At 46.0% G+C, this 22045-nt stretch overlaps 1 protein-coding gene across 1 annotated transcript; it reads left to right on the plus strand.

Annotated features, from left to right (window-relative positions):
- The first annotated feature begins 459 nt into the window (after nt 1-459).
- On the plus strand, nt 460-20425 carry LOC144175810 (lipopolysaccharide-induced tumor necrosis factor-alpha factor homolog). Its single transcript, XM_077704809.1, has 4 exons — nt 460-673; nt 6105-6198; nt 11719-12004; nt 16638-20425. Exons 2-4 carry the CDS (start codon nt 6108-6110, stop codon nt 16741-16743), a joined length of 483 nt encoding a protein of 160 aa, XP_077560935.1. The 5' UTR covers nt 460-673; nt 6105-6107; the 3' UTR covers nt 16744-20425.
- Nucleotides 20426-22045: the final 1620 nt, after the last annotated feature.

Consider the following 22045-nt stretch of genomic DNA (forward strand, 5'->3'; position numbering starts at 1 on the left):
CAGGCCTGCGACAACTGTAGGTCGCGTGCCAGTTGCGTTGCGAGATATGCGAACGTGGGAAGTTTTGAACGCGACTGGTTTTGGGACATTCACAGCGCAAGAAAAACAGGCAATTCGTACTTATATGTATGTAACTTTTTCAAAGAAGCGGTGTGCGTGTCAAAGTTGGTACGCGGTAATGAAAGTCGACCGTCTGATGGGGTGTTTAAAACTCGCGCCCTGCGCGTGTTTACGAAACCCTCAACCGAAATCTAAAAAAGAGTTATTCGAAATTTCCCGCTTTATAAAAAAATATTTCTTTGCATTTTTCCCTCCGTAAGAATGACTTTTTTTCACTTGCGTGGCACGTAGATTATAGAGTTAATACTACGACGTAGATTTTTATGGCCCCTAAAATTGTTAGGTTTGCGACGCTCCCTAGCGTTGAGTTCGCATATTTTTCACGGCGCACAGCGCCGCCCACCACTAGCGCGTCGGAACAGAACCACAGAACCTGACAGAATCGGTGTGTTGTTTCGTTTCTGTTTGCAGCTGTTGCGGCGGTCAGTTCACAGCGGAGCGTGCGTTACGACGACGACGTGTTATTAGGCGAAGTGCAGCAGATTTCGGTGCGTGCGCGTGTATTGACACTTTCTGTCTCTCGTGCTCGTGTCACCACTTGGAACCCCACTTGGTGAGTGCTCGTGGAACACCTGTTGTCGTCTCCAGTGTCACATTTCGCGCTGCTTTTTCCTCCCAGCTAGAGCGATCCAGGAGTTTCGGGACAGGAAAGCGCTGTTTCATCAGCCGTGAAAAACTGTGAACGTAGCTTGTTTCCTGGGTTACTATATACGTCCGGTTCGGCACCTGCCACGCCGAGCCGTCGCTGGCGTGTCAGGTGTAAGGTCAAGATTCCACCGTCTACGTTCGGCCAAAGAGCGAACGGGTGGCCTAGTTACGTTACGTTAGTTCACTGCGCGCGGCTGTGGGATGTCATGGTGAGGCGGGGAGCGATGAACACGATGACTCACAATTTCTGACCGACCGGTTGACGCAATGTAGTTGACGTACGCATTGGAGGAAGTAGAAACGTTTCTTTTTTTTTTTTTTCTTTTCCTGCATGGGCCCGGTGCACCGCTAAAAAATCGGTTTCGCTTAGCTAGCTGCGCTCACTGCGGGGGCATGGTTGGTTGATAAGTGGTCGCTTGCGAGTTTTTCGGTTGCAACCGAGACGGGCTGTGATCATGCTGGTACAGTGTTCTAGAAGGTTCACTGTAATTTTGTTGAAGCAGAGGTGCATTTTGCATTATCTGGGCGGCGTCACGAACTCGATTCCCACTTCCTGGGTTTAATTGCAATCCCGATAAGTGGTTTCGAGTTGCGCACGGTTTGGTCGATGCGTAGCGGCAGAGAACTGATAAGGGCGGCTGTGAGTCATCTGGAACTACTTCGTGCGGCGATTGCAATCTGCAGCTTCACTTGATGACCTACAGAAGAAAAAAAAGGAAGGATATCAGAAAGATTTCTTACGCAATCGCTCGTAATTCCAGGAACGAGCTCAGTAGAAATGTGTGAGCAAGGCCGTACGAACTGTACGCGTGTTTCTTCCCGTGTCCGGAGTATTCATGTCCGCATAAATTGTCGGTACTCAGGTGAAAAATATCCCTTCTGGTTTCATCTGGTTCCAGTTCAATTGGTTTATTGGACAATTCCCAGATGAAACCAGTAGCCACTGGAACCAGTAGGTCCAAACCAGTAGTTCTGGGGCCAGTAGGACAAAACCAGTAGGACTGGGACCAGTAGGGGTAAACCAGTAGCATCTGGGACCAGTAGTGTTCAAAACCAGTAGCAACTGGTCGTAGTCCTTGTGGACCAGTGGCTACTGATCGACAAAAACACAGCTGATTCTCAGACAGGGCACTAGCAGAAGGCGCATGAAAGATAAACTGCTCAGGAACATTTCAGTACCAGATGGGAGTGATTGTAGCCTAGTTGGAATATAACAGAAATCATTCGCAGCTCATTGCAAGCTAGTGCCAGTCATGATTTATATTAAAGCAACAAGTACGGCAAATAAACTAAAACATTTTATTAGGTTGATAAACTTTATAATACAGTTTCGAAACAAGCTATGACCTGTTCCTTCCAAAGCAGGATGGCTGGGAAGTGAATAAGATACACAATGTTTGGATATACACGTGGTCCTACCTTCGCGGTCTAGCAAACAGCAGACCTCAGGACATGGCACAACAGTAAGTGCACAATGACGCTTCTTCGGTGCAGGATGAATGTATAAGGAAGCACTTGTTCTGACTGCACAGCTGCAACACTTCTGCAAACCACTTGAATAAAAGTGGCTTGGAAGCACAAATGAATACTTTCATTGTCCGCTAGAACCACATTGAAGAAGCCTCATCGAAAATATAAGCACCAACAAACCAGCGCCGCCATTACTCGACTACGTGATGCTGTCGCTCAATGAATAAATTGTTACTAACGATGCAGTTCACTCGTTTAAGGTACGGACCAACTTGCACTCTTTTTAACTCGGTGAACTGGACTTACAGCGCAGTCATGCTTCCCCGCCATTTTGAATATGCAATCGGCTTAGCTTGGTTTGGCTTGACTTCAAAAACAACTCGTTTAAGACAATGTTGCCAGCAGCGTTATGAGGTCGGCTATTTTTTCTGCATTACAAGTTCTTGTCGCCTTGCGATGTCCAACATTTGTGCTAATTGGGTGTATTATGTTGGCCAAGTATTCACTGGTGGCCAGGAGAACATTACGTGTAATAAAATTATGTAAACGCGGTGCAGAAAAAATTCACCTAAATATTTTATTAGCTGCATGAACTGCATTTAAGGGAACATTTTAGAGCTGTTCAGGCCATAGCAGGTTAAATTTGTGCCTGCCCAATGCAATTAAAATTCGAATGTGTAATCAAACAGCTCTCTTCTAATAGGATGATTGATTCACAACCAATTGCGGTGTGCCAAAGTTGCAAATTATCATTCAATAACCCCGCTGAAACTCTCTATCCTTGTAAAAAAATCATGTTGGTTAAGAGACATCGCCATAAAAGGTAAAAGTTATAGTTGCTTGAGAATGAGGGCCCAAACATTGTTTTATTAGCAGCGTTCTCAACAATAACCCAGACGTAACTGCAACTGGAACTATATTTTATCCCAAATACAAACATTTACATGACGTGTAACTTCAGTTTAAAACAATAACCTATCACCTGGGACCAGTTGAAACCAGTTTGATGTGATCCCAATTGAGACCACATGAAACCACTAGCACACCAGGCTGTTGCAACTGGGACCAAACTTGAAACAGTATTCCTGGTAACTGGGCCCAGATGAAACCAGATGTGTATCAGGCCATTGTAACTGGGACCAGTTTGAATTAGTTATCCAGCAACTAGGACCAGATGGAACCAGTAGCACACCAGGCCATTGACAACTGGGACCAGTTCAAACCCAGATACACGGTAACTGGGACCAAATGAAACCAGTAGCAAACCAGAACACTGGCAACTGGGGCCAGTTGAAACCAGTAACCGAGTAACTGGGACCAATTGAAACCAGATGTCCCACATGTGGGACCAGATGAAACCAGAAGAAAACCAGTAGGGCATTTTCACCTGAGTACGTATACGTGCCTTCAATATATATATATATATATATATATATATATATATATATATATATATATATATATATATATATATATATATATATATATATGTGTGTGTGTGTGTGTGTGTGTGTGTGTGTGTGTGTGTGCGCGCGCGCGCGCGTATACCCTTGAAACACCACAGCTGCGCAATCGAAGGTGAATGCACTCATTATAATCCGCAGGTGCAGTCATTTGAATGAAGCTTTGTTAAGAGAATAATAACCCGTAAGTGACATTGCACAAGTTAAGAATTGAGCCTAAATATTTTTTCGTATGCATGCATGGTTTTCAGTTTCCGATAAAAAAATGTCACTCTTTTATGCAGCTGCTGCGTAAAAACAGACGACATCCGCACAATTTTCACCAAATGCTCAGTTCACATTAAAAAAAAAAAAAAGCGGCAGAGTTTTTCCCGCACATTCACAGAGTCGAGTTTGCTTAACCGATCGAGTTCGCATTCTGACCTTGCTGGCCTTTCAGTGGTTCTGTTTTTATTTTATTACTGAATATTTGAAATTCCAACTCGAGAGTATTCCTGCATAGACGTCAATTCAAATAGTAATAGCACGCATGACATTCCTCCCCTGACATAGGTGTTGGGGCATAGCTTTCCGTCCGGGCTGCGCAGTGCAATGCCCGAGAGAACGGCGAAAAACGCGTGAAAAAATAAAATGAACAGAGCTTTCAAGTCAGCCGAAATGTGTTGTGGTACATTTAACCAGAACAAACTCGTGAATGGGTTACAATGAAAATGAAAGCAATTGAGAGAATCTTACGTTAGGCTAAGAAGATCGCGGCAGTGTTGTACGATTATCGGAATACTGCAGCCATTTTTGACAAACAGCTGTGATGCTCTTGGGACGCAGGAGGTTTCCCAGCTGTAGAAGTGGCAGCTGTTGCAAAAACAACGTTCCTGCCCGTGACATTTAGTGGAAAAATGCAGTAGCTTTACCGGTTCACATACGCATGAGATACGATGCTAATGCAATAGCAAATACAAGAAAAAAATGCTCTCTTTTTGCAGCACGTGTGGGAGGGTACGAACACAACAGAAACTGCGTATCTTTTATCGGAGTGCGTTTTTGTGCATTAAAGTTGGGGGAACAGCACTGCCGTCGACAACGGATACATTCAAAGGCATTTTTGATAAAGTTAGGTTGTGAGACACGTTCTTTTTAGTGGCTCAAATGATGTAGTTTCTGAATAGCCATCACCTGATAGAAATGTTTCCCCAAAGTCTGGGCATGTAGCATCCTGGAAAAAACAGCCGATGAAATGACGTTGCAAAGAGAAAAAGTCTGTGCAGTTTTTGAGCAATTTGCAAATGTGTGAATGGTTCTCAGGGTGTAAAGGGCGTGCACATGGCAATGCTGCGACGTTACAAGACTGTGCAGTGGGGTTTTGTAGCATTCTCTCCGAACTGCTTTAATTTAATCACCTCAATAAACTGAATTGATTCCGTTGGTGTAGGCGTGACATTTTCCAGGTGCTGGTTGGCTACAAGTGGCTTGCTGATAAGCAGAGGTAACAGGCACATTAGTCAAGTAGCCAGCTGGAACTTTGTGTAACAAAGCATCAATACAGTTTAAGCATCCCAGGGGAAACGGAGCAGCATCAGAGTGTGTGTTCACTTGCAGTTGGTTTTTGCAAGCATGCCTGCTGGGCCTGCAGTTGCTCACTTGCAGCAGAACTTCGTTGATACGTTTTCAAAAAAAATGCGAGGGAGAAACGTACTATGCAAGAAAACGTACTATCCGGTAAGAAATGTACTATGGGGAATTTTTAGTGCTTGCAATTGAGAGCGTACTAACCGGAAAATCGTATGAACTGAGAACGTATCAACGGGGTTCTATTGTATATATGTAGTTGCATGCAGCACATGCTGAAGAAACTCCACGTCCTCATTTTAAATCACTTAATAAAAAGCCGGGTTCACTGTCGAATTAAGTGTGTTTCCTGTGCTCGTGACACGTCACGAGGTAATTCTTAGTTTGTTTTCCTTCCAGGCAGACATCCTTTAGCATCTTCGCCGCACACAGGGCGAATTGAAATTTTGAAACCCCTCCAAAAGTGCCTTGCTGAACTGCCTAACTGTAGTTCACACTGATTCGTAGCTTTCGAGCTGTTTCTTCTATAAAACATATCTTTCAAAGTAGAACCTAATGTACCTTCAATGTAACCTTCAATGCAATCTTTGCTAGAAGCTTGCATTGTTTGTTGTTCTCTCTCCTGAAATGACTTGTTCCTTGTGCATGTGCTTTGTGCAAATAGTTCTGCCATTCTCCTGTTTTTCGTGTCGTGTGCGTGCTTCCAGTGACTATATTGCCAGGTCTGCAGTGCTAGAAGAAGAAGGCTCGTAATGTTTCAGTAACTTGAGTAGGTTTGTCGTGTTCTGCTGCCGTGTTCTGCCTGTAGCTTACGTGTCCTTCCCACGTTTCTTGCAGGCAATGCAGGGAGATCCGGCCAAGATGGGGCCTCCGCCGGGCTATGCTGATCCACCGCCCACGTACCAGGCCTCTGTGCAAGGCTTCCAGCCCAGTGAGTGGTGCCAACTTACTTTTCGCATCTGAAAGTTGTGCTAGGAAAATGAAATTTTGGGAATATCTTGAAATTTTATTCTTACAAGGAGACTGGTCTTCAATCGAGCCATTTTATTTATTTGTTTATTTTATAAGTACTGCCAGCCTTATTGCCAGGCCTTAGGCAGGAGTGGGCATTTGGAACAAACAAAAATCAAACAAGGTAGTGGACAATGAACAGAAACTGCACAATAATCAGTGCAAAAAATCTTTTTCCTTGCTAATTTGGAACAAATAAAGATCAAACAACATATGACAGTGAACAAAAACTGCACAATATTCAGCACACAAAAATGCTTTTTCTTGCCGTGATTTGATGGGAAAAGCCAAAAGATGAAAGCTACTATTTATTCGCTAGTGCAGAAAGAAATGAAACTGTGGAACAGTCGACAATTAAGGTGCACAGCACGTTCCATTTGGAAACGGTGTGTGGAAAAAAGTTTTTTAACGCATTGGACCTGTAAAAAATACCTATCACAAGGCTGGCTGGTTGAATGTATGTTTTATTTATTCCTAAACGCCTGTTGTAAAGTAAGTAGAAAAATTTCATTCTATCACGGTAACGCCTTGTTGCAAGGTTTTCAAGTTCTGCAGCTTTTAGCTGTGCGAGTTTTAAATAAACCTGGCTCATTTTCTTCGGACTTTCTCAATTTTACTCATGTTGGTTTGAGTGTGTTGGTTTGAGGCAACTGAGGCGTACTCTATAATAGGACGGATAAATGTTTTATACGCTAAGAGTTTTTTTTCGTTGCTTTTCAATCTACACACTTGAAATTTTCACACTCAGTGACTTTTTGACTGGTTGAGCCCAAATATGGAGTCTGTTTTGGTTTATGCAGCACAAGTTTGAGGTTACGTGATAAGTTATGCTGCTCTGTTCTCTCCGGCTTCTGATTAGCTGTGCAGTAAATGCTGACCTACTTTCTGCGTTTGTGTCCTATGAGGACCAGAGTGTGAAACTGTACTACTGCTGTAACTTAAGCTTTCTCATTTCAACTGTTACAACTGTGTTAAATTTTGGCTTATAGAGTGGTAATATTTCTGAGAAATTTTAGGGAATTCCATTCTTAACGGAGTAAAAGGGCTTATCGTACATTTTTTAATGTCTCCTGAGAATAAATTTACCATCGTGTACCATGAGTCTGCACTATGGCTGAGATGTGAAATTTCGCCTTTGTGGTGGGGCTGTGGCTGTGGCTATGAATGTGGTGATTCTGCCCTTTTCATGCCGTTGTTGAGCTGTGTGCTGGTTGGCCTGTGTTGATATGTTGGACTGAAATGTTGATTTGTTGGACTGATATGTAGACACCGAAGTGATGCTCCCTTTTATTCTCTCATATTGCCTTAATTGACTTACAAATGTGTGTGAATAAACACCAGGATGTATGTGAATTTCACCTTTAAAGAGTGACCATTTCGGAGTCCGAACTGCAGGGTAAAGTCTTAAAATTTGGAGAGCGCATTCCTCCGCAGTAAGACACGAGTTTTCGGAAATTCTGGCACTGAGTTGTTGAGTGTGCTTTCATAAATAACGTCTTTTGCAGCTAAGTATTGCGTGTGCAAATGACTGAAAAAAGGTATGGGGGATCTTCCCATAACAACAACAACCAAAAAAAAAAAAAAGCACAGTTCATCACACATTCAAATAGTAGGTCTAGTGTAACGCAGTTATAACAATACTGAAGTGCCACCAAACAGTGATTGTTATAACCAATAATTGGGAGAACTGGATTGGACAGAATTTTTAATAGAGTACTGATTAAAGTTTGATTTTTAAGAACTTGCTGTGGTTCGCTTCATGAAGACGCCTTGATGCAGCTACAGGTGTCACACCTGGCCTGGAACCAAAAACTTTGAATTACTATTATTTACGCAGCTTTGAGAGGCCAGGAAATAGCGCAGCTAATTCGAACTTGCTTACTAAGGGGCACATGAGAGAAGCTTCAGGCCAGTCAAACTTGAAGTGCCGTGTTCTTCTTGCACATATTAGCCAGGAACGAAGCTGACAGGCCCGTCAACAGCAAAAGTAGCAACACAGAGTAAACATTCTGGTAAGGCCTGTGGCGTTTTTTGTCTTGTTTAACCCCTCTGGCACCACCCTTGGGTCCTTTCAGACTGAATAAATGCTGCGAGACAAGTTTTTCAATTGAAAGAAGGGGGGGGGGAGGTACTCCTTTAGGGTGGTCGTGCAGTGCTTCCGAGACTAACATTGGCAGAAAGTAGCGATGTCAGCTTTTTCCTACAGCACCCCACTCATACTGCCAGGCTCTCAGTGATACCATGAGAGATACCATGAATGGCGCTGTCATTCACAATCGGCGACACGTTGACCAGCCTCAGTTTGTGCGTTAAAGTTTGCAATAGCGGGAAAGTCTGTGCGATAGCGGGGACTCATTAAGCAAAAAAAAAAAAAAGAAATTTGGCATCAGTACTTTTCTAAAAGCTTAGTGAGCTTTACCCAGCATTTCGCAAAACGGAAACTTAACCGTATGGCTGTGCAGATTAATCAGTGCCTGCACAGCACTGACTCAACGCTAGCTGACTCAACGCAACCCTTAGGAAAGACCAACACGTTCAAGAAAGCAGGAAGCCTACGCATCATGCATTAACTTTTTTTTTTTTAAGTGATATGCAAGTTTTATATTACTGAGGCAATGTCTTATAAACCTCTGTGATTAGCAGTAGCCTAGGGAATCCGGATCATCTACAGTGATTAATTGCTGTTGCAGCTTTCTTTTTATCTATGAGGCGTTGGAAAGACACTCCCTGCCTCTCTTATCTCATAGGCCAGCTGGCAAGGGGAAATTTGAGGGAGGGGCAGTGGTGTGGTTTCCCCCCTGACAGCTAGTGTGGCCACATAAAAGTCCGGAGCCATTAAGTTCTCAGGGCTAGAAATATTGAAGATGCTGCTACGCAAATAATGAGCGCACAGCCGTCTCATGTTCAGAAACGTGCGTCATGCACGTAAAATGCACCTGCGATTTGTCACATGTGCCTCCGAGTACTTGAGTTTAACTTGGCTGATACTTTCAGGCTCAATTGTTATAGCCGATAAAAAGCAAAATGGCCATTGTACTATTAAGCGGGTTATTCTGCTGTATAGCATGTGGAGAATTTGATGGGGCCGCAACTGTTCATTGTTTTACGTATTCAGTATATTTTAGTAATCGGATTGTTATAAGTGGGTTAGAGTGTACTTGGCGAGAAATGTGACAATGGGTGGCTGATGGTGAGCCGACAGGAAGTTACTATGAATCCACCTACTGTTACAAAAGCCAATTGCATTTTAACGAAACGTATATGCAAGCAGAACTTAAGAGAGAGGAAAGAGTAAGTTGTTTATAAGGTACGTGCAAGAAGAGAGTGGTGTTCAGTACATGCCCGTGTTGATGCGCATGACAATGTGTTTCAGAAATTAGAATGTGATAAACTGAATGAATTTATGATGGTTATGAAGAAAGGTTTGACTGAAATAATAGACTGCTGACAAGCGAAGGCACCTCTTTTTGTAAGAAATCTGAGTGGCAGTGGAGGTTCCCTGCCTGAAATGGCATCTTACTTGCTGTTGGGGAATCTTCCTCCTCCTCTCTCCTCCTTCTATACCAGGAGGAGGAACACTTCTTAGAGGAACCTCCCAAGTGGTCAAGGCAGGGGGGCGTGGATTGAACTCCGGACAGTTTTCCCAATGGAGGCGAAACACGATAACGCCCGAGTGTTAAGATTTCGGTGCAATAAAGACCCTGGAGGGGTTTAAATTAATCCATAGTTCTCCACTGCAGCACACCCTCCAGGTACCTAAAGCTTTGGCATGTGGAACCCTGAAAAAGAAAATAATCATCATTTTGTGATGATTCTTCTAGACAAAAAGGAAACCCTTCTCTTGTGCACGGAGACTTGCAGCTGGTGTTGAAGCTGGGAATGAATCGTATTGGCCTCGTTTTTGGCCGCAGTCATGGCGTTGCAAAAAAAAAAAGAAGAAACAGTGCGATGATGAAACGCCGGAATTAATGCTCGCATCAGCCCATTTCTGTGGGTCAGTTAAAGGGACCCTGCAGCACGCTTTAAGCAGTGCCAAATTAACCTGCGTGGCATTTACATTACGCCGTTAGGAATACCTGAGTCAAGTATTACATGTGCACGTGAAGCGGTACGCTTGCTAAGCTGTGTGAAAGATGCGGGAAAACCCACGCATTTGTTTACACATAACGTCTTGAGATTTGCCATTAGACTTGAGTTCAGTCACAATGCCGCTGCATTCCCACTTGAAGCCCCAATGGTGACTGTGTATACAAAATAGTGCACAGTTTTCTAGTTCACCTCTCCTACCTTCATGCTGTAATGTTTACCATCCCCACGTAGGCAGCAATGATGAAAGCAGTTATGGTGGATTATGTGTGTGTCCTTAAAGAGACCCTATATGGCATGATGCAGTAGATGTTTATCAGAATGGAGACCAAGGAAATTGAAGTCAGTTGCAACGGAGCTGTTCCTCCAAAGATGTAACCATTAGTGCAGAATTTGAGCTGGAAGTAGTCTAGTGGAGTCATGCTCGACCTGTCATAGTAAACAAGCTACTCAGCAGCCATAGTCAATGAACCTCGTCTACATCAGCCAAGTAATATAGCTGCCTGTATTTTGGGCGTTCTAGGATGACACAAGTTACTGAATACTTATCGTGGTTTCCAATTGACCGGTGCTTTGAATTGTCAGGACCATTCGAGTGCAATCGGCTATGCTATCATTTTTTTCGAGGGGGAGGGGGGTGGTGGCAGTGGTGGGCTGCGAACTTCGAAATACAAATGCAGATGTGTATTGAGTGTGGTACGTGTTTTTAACATTGTGTGAAAACAGTGGCACATATACAGTTAACGAAAACACATTACCGTACTTGTGCTGAAAGACCGCGTACACAAAAGAAATACACGACCTGTTCATTGAATGAGTATGAACACTTGTCTTGTCTTTTGGTGCTAGTAATGTGTCTTCATTAACGTGTAACCAACTAACCTAAGTGTCCAGCTTAAATTAACATTTAAGGAGTGACTAAAAACAAAATGAGAACCAACCCGTTTGCTTACAGATGAACTCAGTGCTCGGTGAATGAAACTGCAGCTCTCCATTCGGGTTCAGTCGTGCCTTTACTTTCTGTCCGTCAGTGTTGTGCTGTCTTTGCCCGGTGCAACTTACTGTCCATCTTGCTGCAGTGGGCCTCCTCGATATAAAGTCTTGGATAGTTCCATGCACAGTCCAAGGTCCCGTCTGATTATATGAGAAAATCAAGTGCTGGGTGGCGTTCGAGGCAGCCTGTGGGCAGTCCAAGACTCAATCCAGGGCTCAGTCCAGGACTCAGTCCACGAACGACTTAGTTCACGACTCAGTCCTGAACTCAGTCTAAGACTCAGTCCTGGACCCAGTATAATTGAGGGGCCCTAGTAGTAGCCAACCTGACCACTGCTCTTCTGGCCCTCGCCACTTGCAGTGCCCCCCGGCTACCCTCCAGCGGCCGGCGGCCCCCCTCCCCCGGGCTTCACGGCGAGCGGGGCGCCCCCCAGTGGCCCCCCCAGTGCACCCCCGTACTACGCCTCGTGGCTGCCCCAGGGCACGGCGGTGCCTGCGGCCACGGCCGTGGTGGTGAACGTCTCCGAGTGGGGGCCCTACCCCGTGCAGGTGACCTGCCCCAACTGCGGGTCCCAGGTGCTGACGTCCACCTCGACGCGGCCGGGCCTGCTCACCTGGCTCCTCTCGGGCGCCTGCTTCCTCTTTGGGTGAGCCGCCGCTCCTCTTGTATTTTGATCGTAGTGGTGGTTGTGGGCCGCCTGCCGCCTGAAGACGTCGTCATCGTCATTAACAATGTCCTTTTCTCTGTAGCCGTTTCGCTGCATTTGACGTGGCTGTCAAATTTTCGCTTCACTGAAACTTACTCTACTAAACTTACTCTACCAAGGGGGCTTTCCTTACCGAAACTTTTCATCTAGCCCTCTTCCCCCACTCTGAGTTGCCGGTAATGGGCCTGTTCGATTTTCCACTTCTGGCTGCCCGGGGCTGCCCGCGGACTGCCAGAGGCGAGAGCCGGTCATTCGTTTTTCTCGGGCAGCCTGAAACGTCACTTCCGGCGGCGCCAGAACGTCTTCGATTTTTCTGGGTCGGCAACTTCTGGCTCCCCGCAAGCTGCCAGAGCCGCCCGGGCGTTCGTGGTCTGGCGGCGAGCGGGCACCGATCTGGCAGATAGCAGACGACGCTGCTAGCAGACGACAAAAGGAGAGCGGCACGGCCAGTTTTAAAATAAAATTGCGAATATTTTTCGTTATTTCAGATTTGATTGTTTGGAGTTTATTTATTTGAGCTGAAAAATCACTTTCGCGCACATTTCAGTTGATTTTTCTTATTGCAACACCCGTTTTTTTGAAAGAGAAGTGAGATGACATATGATTTGCCCCTAAACGGTCATTTGACATGGCTGACATGGAGGGCCTATTTCAGCTCGCGTGGGCGAGGACGGCGCCGCAATTCTGGATGAAGGCATGTCTCTGTTTATTACTTCATGTAAGGGGTTCTAAGTGAGTACATTCGTTGTCCGTGCGCCATGAATGAAAGTTTTTTTATTCCTTCGGAAATGAAAAAAGTTCTCCCGCAGCACTTTGCGTAGTCAGCGCTGCCAGGAAAGCCGGCGAACACGTCGATGAACACTATAGTCCGCATTGTAGATCCCCTGGAGTACGATGGAGTAAAACTTCTTTCGATTGTAGTAACTCCCTTCGGACTCCCAGGGTCTAGAAATGCGGCACCCATAAATCGCGCCGATCATGTACGGCAGTCCTCCGCTTCCTCGACGAACGAGTGTGGAACGCCCGCTTGTTTAGCTCCAATACTGCTCAGTCGGGCCAGAATATTTCCCGCCCGCTGATAGAAATAAACAAATCAGATGACTCGGTAGACTTCGGCGTGAACAGATGACTCGCTCACGTCGAATTCGCGATCATGTACATGGTACACCGTGTACCGATAGGGCAATCTTCTGGGCAGGCATTTCGGGGCGTCCTCGCAGGCCTTCGGGGTAGCATTCGGAGTGTTGAAATTCGGCGACCAGGGCTGCCACTGTACGTCGCGACAGGCGAAACAGTCTCCTGAACTCGAACTCCAGGTAGGTCGGCCCAACGTTCTCCACGTAGAGGGGTACGCGGTGCCGTTCTTCCCGCTGAACCATTGGGAGGACGACGCACACATTGAAAACGTCGGCTTCGCAATCGTTCTCTTCATCGTAAAGGAGTACTGACACGAAATTTTTATGTTACGTTTTTTTCGCTGCTATGCGTGTCTACCAGCCCACTAATCATAGAATGACAGATTAGACGGTCGAGCGCAGCGTAAACATTCATTTACGGCGTCGTTTATTTGTGCCAGTTTCGGTTTCGACAAAAAAACCGCCGAGCGGCCGCCATGACAGCATGTATGACATGGCGTCACCATTCTTGCCGTATCGCTGCCTCTCTGGAAGCGCGCGCTAGCGAGCGCACGCGCGCGCCCAGACCGGCTGAGATCTTCGCCGTCCCCACAGGCCGGGGCAGCATGACGTCAGTCCCAAAACCATGACGTGTACACACGCCCGAGCAGCGCGTGCCAATCACAGCCAGCGCGTCAGCTTCGTCACGGGAGCCCCGACGTCGGCAGTTTGGGGCACGTAGCAGATGATGTCACGTCGGCCCGCTCTGGGCTTTCTCGTGCGGGTGAAGATTAAAATGGATTTTAAATATGTTTCGCTGAACGGTTGCTGTTGAAACTTGCTGGGAGATATCTCCTGATAAAAAGGAAGCATTTTACATAGTTATCTCAGCTTTGAAATTTCGTGTCAGTACTCCTTTAAAGATGACGGCGGTCCGAAACAACGCGTCGGGGAGAGCAGCGAGCGCACTTCTTGCGTAGTCCGACATTGTGCCGCTGAAACTGTAGCAGACGACCGAAAAAAAGTTGCTCCCCAGCGCTCGTCGCAGCTAGGCGCGGTCCCGGCTTCCGGAAGCGCTTGAACAACGTAATCATGACGCAACATCCTGCCCGAGACCAAGCTTCTGGCAGCCCGCGGGCTGCCAGAACGCCCGTAAATCGAACAGGCCCAATGTATTTCATTCCCATGCTGCAAACGGCTACCCTCCTCTTTATTGGCTTTGTGAGTAGAGCAACTGCACTAGGTAGCCAGTGGTACCAGGTTCAGATCCATGATCGAGATGAATTTTCCTTCACCTAAGTGGTTGAGAAACTTGTGTAGCCTTCCGTCGTAGCTGCATTGCTGCATTCAGAAATGTATGCCCAAGTTTTCCTCTGCAAAGGCCTCTCGGTTGCTCCTGTCATGTGTGTCATCTGAATCCATTTTTTTGCCCCTGTCTTATCTGCCTTATCTACCAAACGTTAGTGGCTCTTTACATAAGTGTTGTTCTGCTCATGGACAACTTTCTGTGGCAATGGAGAGAAAGCTACGGTGGAGGGGGTGGAGCTAATCTGCTTTGTGTTACTCTGCCAAAGTAGTTCCCGATGGACTGGTTTTGGTTTCAGTTCCGGCGTGACATATATGCACTTGCTACAGTCATATCTTCACATGAGCTTTGTGGTACACATGTTGCAGACCACTTACTTCATTTGTTTTGGCAGCTTTTGGTTCTCAAGCTTCGTGAAAATCGTTTGCGGCGAATGAAGTGGCGAGCTACCAAAGGGAAAGGAAGGTGCCGTCGACGAGGACGCCGTGTTTTTTTTTCTGCATTAAACCTCTGTGACACCAGTGGCAAGCGCTGCAGCCACAAAAACCCGAAAATCTAAAAAATAATGCTCTCCGTTTCACCTACTCTGGCTAATAATTTAGTGGCATTATCAACCCAAGGCTAAAACTAAGAACTATAGATTTTTGGATTGCTTAGGTTACACCCAGGAAATTATTTTTGTTAGAACAACCTATAGTAATCCCTCGTTATAACAAAGTCAGTGGGATGTCGAAAAAATTCGTTATAACCGATATTTTGATATAAGCAACCACTCAAGAAAAGCTAACTCAGTTGAGCTTTAATTGCGCCACAGCTGCGAGTAATCAAAGCACAAAGTATTCAGTGCAGCACAACTTTATTCAGGCACGAAAAAGGCAGTGAGCTTTGGCTGTTTCAATTTCTTTCTGGGCACGAGCAACCCCTGCTCCAATTTGACCAAGCATTGCATGAGGCTGTGGTCATATTCACAGCAGGCGTAGGTACTCCTGCGCCTGCACCATAGTTGGCACTTCACCTGGCTCTTTGTCCTTGTCGGGGCCACCAACAATGTTACTTATCTCGGCATCCGTCGCTGGGGCGACCGCGGGAGCTGCAGCGTCAGCCAACGCAAACGTCTCAAAGTCACCTTCTACCTCTTGGCCCAGCAATTTTATGAACAGCCTCATTCAGGTCGCCGCAAGTCTTGTCATCGTCAGGCTGATGATCGTCAGGGTCACTGACAATGGTGCAGGGAAAAGTCTGCGCGCGTGAAGCAGTTGGCGACCTTCAGAGGTGCGAGTTCTTTCCATGAAAAGCTCAGCAAATGGATCACACCGAGCAAATCAACTTTGTACGTCTTGCTGGCATCACACGCTGTGAGCATGTGCTGCAAAAGAGCCTTGCGGTACAGCTTCCAGGTGGTTTCAATGATACCGTGATCCAGCAGCAGTACCAACAGCAGTACACATCGGTACTTCTATGTTTACATGTGCTTTCGTAACCTCCAATGTTTACCCCACTATTCTTACTGCTATAAAAAGAATCTGTCCTAAATTTAAGCACAAATAACTTATTCGGCAAGCTTATAAGCTGTACCTATAATTTGCGTTTGCTTTTGCCGGCTTAAGCCAATCGCAGAGCTGGTGCGTATGACATCATAGGTTCTGTTGTGGGAAATGATCTAGTGGGTTGCATGGCCATTCCCCTTTTTGCTAATTATATAGCTTGAGCAAAGTGTACGTTAAGAATGGGCCACCATGCTTCTAACGAGGCAATCTTTCAAATGAACCAAGGTTGTGTTTTGTTTGCATGGCCTTTTTAAGGATAGTGGGCAGACTATGCCCATCTGATAGTTTTGTGGGCCGTGCCAAACAACAAGTGCCACCCTGTGTGCATCAATGCTGATGGTAATGGTGATGGCAGTGCTGTGCGCTCACAAATGGCGGTCATGTTTGCTGAAGGTAGCTCTGTTTCCATTGTGGAGTCAAAGCAGCTAAGTCACAACGCCACTTTTTACGACATGCGACGGTTCCACGTATAGTGGGCACTTAATGGCCGAAACGTCGGGTCATGTAGCAGTGATTCCGTAGCCCTCCACTGGTGTAGCTTCAGCCTGACATTTTAAATAGGCTTGGTGCATTGGCTCATCATATTTTCTTTGTGTTCCGTCCAGCTGCTGGCCCTGCTGCCTGATTCCCTGCTGCATTCCCGAGTGCCAGGACGTGGAACACCACTGCCCCAGCTGCAAGAACCACCTATGCACATTCCGCAGGCTTTGATGAGAAGGGGAGGAGGACACCCCCGACCACCACCACCACCGCCATTGGGTGGCGTCCACCCAGCACGGCAGATTTCTACCGACCGTCTACGACCGACAAGGCACAGACCCCCGACCCCGGACTGCACCAGATAGAGCGAGCGGCCTGTAGGGAACCTCCCAGCCTCCACCGCTGTTTTCTAGAGAGATCTTTCTGACGCTTGGGAGCAGCGGGCACTGTGCCTGCCTGTCTCTTCCGCTTTCCATGGGAGGAGAAGCCCTTGTTCTGTTCTGCCTGCATTGCAGAGGTGCAGCTACTGTTCACTTCATTGGGGGCAGTTCTCTCTCCCTTTCTCTCCATACCCCGCTTAGCTTCCGTACGTTCTCTGCTGTGCCTTCTCACCGAGGATGCAGTAAGCGGTAGCTATCCTCCCACTTCTCTGCCACATTCCGTGCCTTTTCATTATTTTTCTGGCAAATGACGTCTCGTAGCCTGAATAATACCCCGGCTACACTAGGGTCCAAATGTCATTTGACTCAAATGGGGTGCTTCGAATGCCATTCAGAATCTGCCGTGCTACACTACAATTTCAAAGGCATTCGAAAGCTTTCACAATTGCTCGCCGTGCTGTAGTGGTGCTGTTGTCGCCCCGTTCCGTTTTCGTACAATAATATACCAATCAGATTTAGGAACAGTCTAAGGCAGTAAAATGATATCAGATTAGAAGAGACACCAGTTTTGACTCTAATGTGGTGGCTGTTTGCATAGTTTTATTTTTTTTTTGCAACTGACCCACTGGTTTTGAGAGTATGAAAATTAAACATGTTGATTTCATATTTTAAGTACGGTAAATGGAGAGTGAACAAAGTTACGCACACAAAAATATTTTGTTTGTTTTACGTACGGAAGTATTATATTTTTTATTGCCGATCTAACACGCTGCGTGCGAGAGTGCTAGAAATGGCGTTTGAAATCCCAAATGTCTCCCTCGGTGCTCATTTGGCTCGAATGTCATTTGAGCCGAGTGGCATTTCAAAACCTAGTGTAGCAGCACAACTTGGCATTTGAGCCAAATGACATTTGGTTCAAATGACATTTGGACGCTAGTGTAGTAGGGGTGTACTAACTCTCCAACAGGACGCAATTTTATTTCTTGTTTGTCGATCGGCAGTATAGGCCCAGTAGAAGGGGGGTTCTTTGGGATAGCTGGAGTGGTTGCACCTTGAACGAAGTAACGGCGCAGGAAGATAGGACAAAAAAGGGAGCAGAGGTCTTCCTTTCGTAGCTTACTGCACCCTTCACACTGTTCTTGTTCGTGTAGGCACAGTCTTCGCTTCTTCTGGTCAGCCTCGCGACTTCGTGCCGGCATCGTCTCTGAGGTAGCGTCTTCTCGGGATTTTCCAAAGCACCTTTACTGTGTCCTCTACTCGCAATGCGATGACCTCTCCTTTTTATCTCGGAGATGATTAGAATGTCTCTGCACATGATCTTGAACAAGGAACGAGTGCTCAAAGGAAGTAGCAGAGGTCATCCCAATCCTCCTTTCTTTTCTCGCCGCATTCTTTGCACTATTTGTGTTCACGCAGACACGGACTCCTTGCCATTACTTGCCCTGACGACCTTGTGGTGGCACCTTTTCTGAAATAGCATCTGAGAAGCTCTTTCAGGGTATCCCATCCAGGAGGCCTGCCCTGTGCCCAAATCTGCGGGGCGTCCATGACGCCGTTGCATGCAATATAGGTAAGCGGCACTGCCAGACTTAGGCCTAACATCACTACGACCTAAACAATACCTCAATGTACGCTGTATTATTGCTATTATTATCACTACTGCTACTACTAGTACTATCGTTTTTGAAAAGAACGCCGTGAGGAGCTGGTAGTTCTTGTTTCGAAGCTGTAAGGAAAAATAAGCTCGCGCGGAGATGATCCTTCAGCTCGTAGTGTAAATGACCTTGAAGTTCGCAGGAAAGGTTATTACTATCCTTGTGACAATGGAAAGAGCATAGAAATAAATCACAATTTCCAGCTTCATTTCTGACTAGATTTATAGATTCTAGCTGGAATCGACAGCTTTTAACTAGAAAAATTCTTCATGTAGCTAGAGACGGTTATTTCCAGCTTGCAGGTTGTTTTTTTTTTTTTTCTTCCAGCTTGGCTGACAAATGCCAGCTGGAAGTAATATAGCTGCCAGCTGGAGCAAAATAGAAGTGAGCTAGAAACTGAATTTCTAGCTATAAATTCTGCCTGTTAGGAATTTCTGGTTCAATAATCGAGCTAGTAAAAACATGATTTTCACGTGGGATTGGATGCGATTGCAGTGGGGAATGTGAATAGCCGGTATGTCTGACATGAAGCTTCATTTATATACAAGGAGAGGTAACCTAGTGCTGGCGGAATCCCCAGTTTTCACGTCACTGCGAAAGAAACTAAATGGGAATGAAATTTTTTCGGACAGATTTTTAACCAAGCGCGTCACTAACGGTACTAAACATTAACTTCATGGCAGCAAACAGGCCATAATAACCTGGAGTAGAATGAACAATGAAACAATAAATGGAACATACTGGAAAAGGAAGCCTTTTCGACTATTAGTGTGCGAGAATAGGAGAGCTGGTTTTACCTTGGTTGCCGGTCCTGGTCAGACTATACCAAGGGACAGCGTAGCATTCATTTTTGATTCACTACTCTCACCCATTTTATCTGAGGGGAGTCCTCAAAGAGTGCCGGACTTGCAGCTTTGAGAGGCTGTTTCTGAGCTCGAAGGATTGTGGCAAGGAGGCAGGCAGTTTCAGTTATCTTATCACGAGTGAAATTATACAGCACTTAAGATTATCAGCCCACTCCACTTAATACGAGTGATAGAGTATAGGAAAACAGTGTGCAGAAGATGTCCGCGCTAGATCTCCTTTGACTTGTTGCTGTTGTTTGGAATGTTTAACTTGCCTTTCTCCAGAGTTCGGTTGATCTAAATGTTAATTGTAATGTGCAGTGTGCATGTTTCTTGATTCCCTTTAAAGCACAGTATGAAAGGAGTGCATTCACAGCTGCATATCACAGAAAAAAAAAAGTGTGGACTCTAGAAGGACAGTGCATAGACAGTGTGTGGAACTGTATCGGAACAAAGGCTCAGACGGTTTTCATGTGTGTGTGTAGGAGCTGTCGACGACGTTTTGAATCGTACGGGACTGCTTCTTTTTCAAGGTGGATTCAGGGAGATTGATTAATTTGTCAATCTCTCTGGATTCAGAGAGGTAGTGGCTATGTGAAGACTCTTCTTGAATGGTACGTTTTGTGCAACTGTACGCTAGTGCAACAGAAGTTCCTAGCTTCGACATTCGGGGCGATCTTTGGGAAACGTCCTTGGTTGCGTCTTTCATTGCATTCGTGGGGACTGGTCGTTGTACCGAAGGTTTATTGTCAACGAAACAAAAGTATTCTCTTTGCTAGCGTTAGCAACTCTGATATCATTTTTTTTGTTGTTGTTGCACAGGTACAGAGCGGAGTTTATATTTAAGTGAAGCGCTGCCGAAGAAGTTTTGTTTTGTTGCATTTGGAAGTGGTCTTTTCGGTAGTGTTCACCAACTGTCGTTATTGCGTTGCTGTAACAGTTGCGTGCCTATCATGGACAGCCGTGTCAACCAAGTACAGCGCTGGAGATGTTTTTTTTTTTTTCTTTCAATAAAATTAATATATTCTTTACACCGGTTTGCTCATCACTTCGTTGCGTTTGGGTTTCAGAAGGGCTTGTGGCATCAGGAGAACCTTGAAGAAAATTATAACCCACTGAATTGAGCAAAAGAGGAAAAGTAATGAAAGAGTCGCTACATGTAAATGAGTACCTGCTCTCATCCGGGCACGATTTAAAGATCTGCCCGATAGCTTCGGAAGCCCAGAAGTCCCTCAGTCTTTGCAGGCCACTACTGCACATCACTACCCATCCAAAGCCTTGACACTCTATGGCAACTTTTGGGAGACAAACATCCAAGAGGCTGTTTGTGCAAAGGCCTATTGATTTCTCTGGGTAGGCAAGAACAAGCGGTACTTCTTCCCCACTGAATCGGTGCTTGGATGAGCTAGAAGTAGCGCTGGAATCGGGCAGATTAATTCACTGCCACGCTGACATATCAGAACTTTATCACCTTGACCCTGAAATACACCAGCTTCTCCCGGACTGCTGCAACCAGACCAATGTTTAAGGCCTGCAGTAACTAGAGCAGAAACCCAGCCATCTGGTTCCTCTTCTCAACACTGGCTAGTAGCTGTTTGATTGATTGATTGATTGTGGGGTTTAACGCGCCGACGCAACGCAGGCGATGAGGCGCGCCGTAGTGGAGGGCTCCGGATTAATTTAGACCACCTGGGGATCTTTAACGTGCGCCGAAATCTCGAACACACGGGCGTTTTTGCTTTTCGCCTCCATCAGAAAAGCGGCCGCCGCGGCCGGGAATCGAACCCGCGACCTTGTGCTCAGCAGCGCAACGCCTTAGCCATAGTAGCTGTTTGGCCTGGCACCAAACAGCTGCCCTGGCAACAGTGATTTTCACGCAGCTGAAATGGTACTTTGAATGCGATTCAGCAGTTTTAGCGAGGCTGTGGTGTTGGTGTCTGCTGTCTGTGTGGAGGATTTTATATAAGGGTGTCGAAACGGAAACTGGAACTGAACTGGTATTTTTGCTGGAACTGAACCTGAACCGTTATTTTTTGAGCACGCTGAACCCGAACCGGAACTGAACCGAAGTAGAAATAACGGTTACCAGTTCACAACGAAACGGTTCGACCATCATCTGTTAATGATGCGTGGTCAGCGCTATCCGGTGCTTTTCTTTTTTTTTCGCACCATTCATTTAATAACTTCTCACACACTTTCCCCTTCAGATCGGCAACACTATCAACGCTTTGTTCGTCATTACAACTGGAGGAAAGGTACGCGCACTAGTGCTGCAATGGCATGCGCGGGCAGTATGCGAAGCGTAGCAAATGAAATGTTGAACTCTCGGAAGCCTGTAGGCGATACGAAACATCGTCTCTGCGACTGTGTAAGGGCAAGATAGCTGCTCTGCGCAATGATGAAGGCCAACACCCGTAACGTGCATACTTGGTTCATTTCATAATTATCTCTCAAAAGGTCACATACCCGGAAACCGTAAATATTAGACCAATGGGGCCGCCAAGAACTGCTCGGTGGCTGAGCCATTGGCTTGTGCCCACAAGGATGCGGGTTCGATGACCAAACCCAGCTGCTGGTTTCGCGATGCAGACGAAAAACGAACTGGCACGTGCAGATTTCAATGCCTGTTAAAAGATTCCCAGGTGGTCTAAAG

This window comes from Haemaphysalis longicornis, unplaced genomic scaffold, assembly GCF_048455015.1.
Source record: "Haemaphysalis longicornis isolate Haplotype H1 unplaced genomic scaffold, Haemaphysalis longicornis Haplotype H1 scaffold_3, whole genome shotgun sequence".
Taxonomy (NCBI): Eukaryota; Metazoa; Arthropoda; class Arachnida; order Ixodida; family Ixodidae; genus Haemaphysalis; species Haemaphysalis longicornis.

Bases quoted from the DNA above. Each gene is read 5' to 3' on its own strand.
- LOC144175810 (XM_077704809.1), top strand. From the start codon at position 6,108: ATGCAGGGAGATCCGGCCAAGATGGGGCCTCCGCCGGGCTATGCTGAT. The intron at 6,199-11,718 runs GTGAGTGGTGCC...CGCCACTTGCAG, and splicing joins TGTGCAAGGCTTCCAGCCCA to TGCCCCCCGGCTACCCTCCA. The intron at 12,005-16,637 runs GTGAGCCGCCGC...TGTTCCGTCCAG, and splicing joins GGCGCCTGCTTCCTCTTTGG to CTGCTGGCCCTGCTGCCTGA.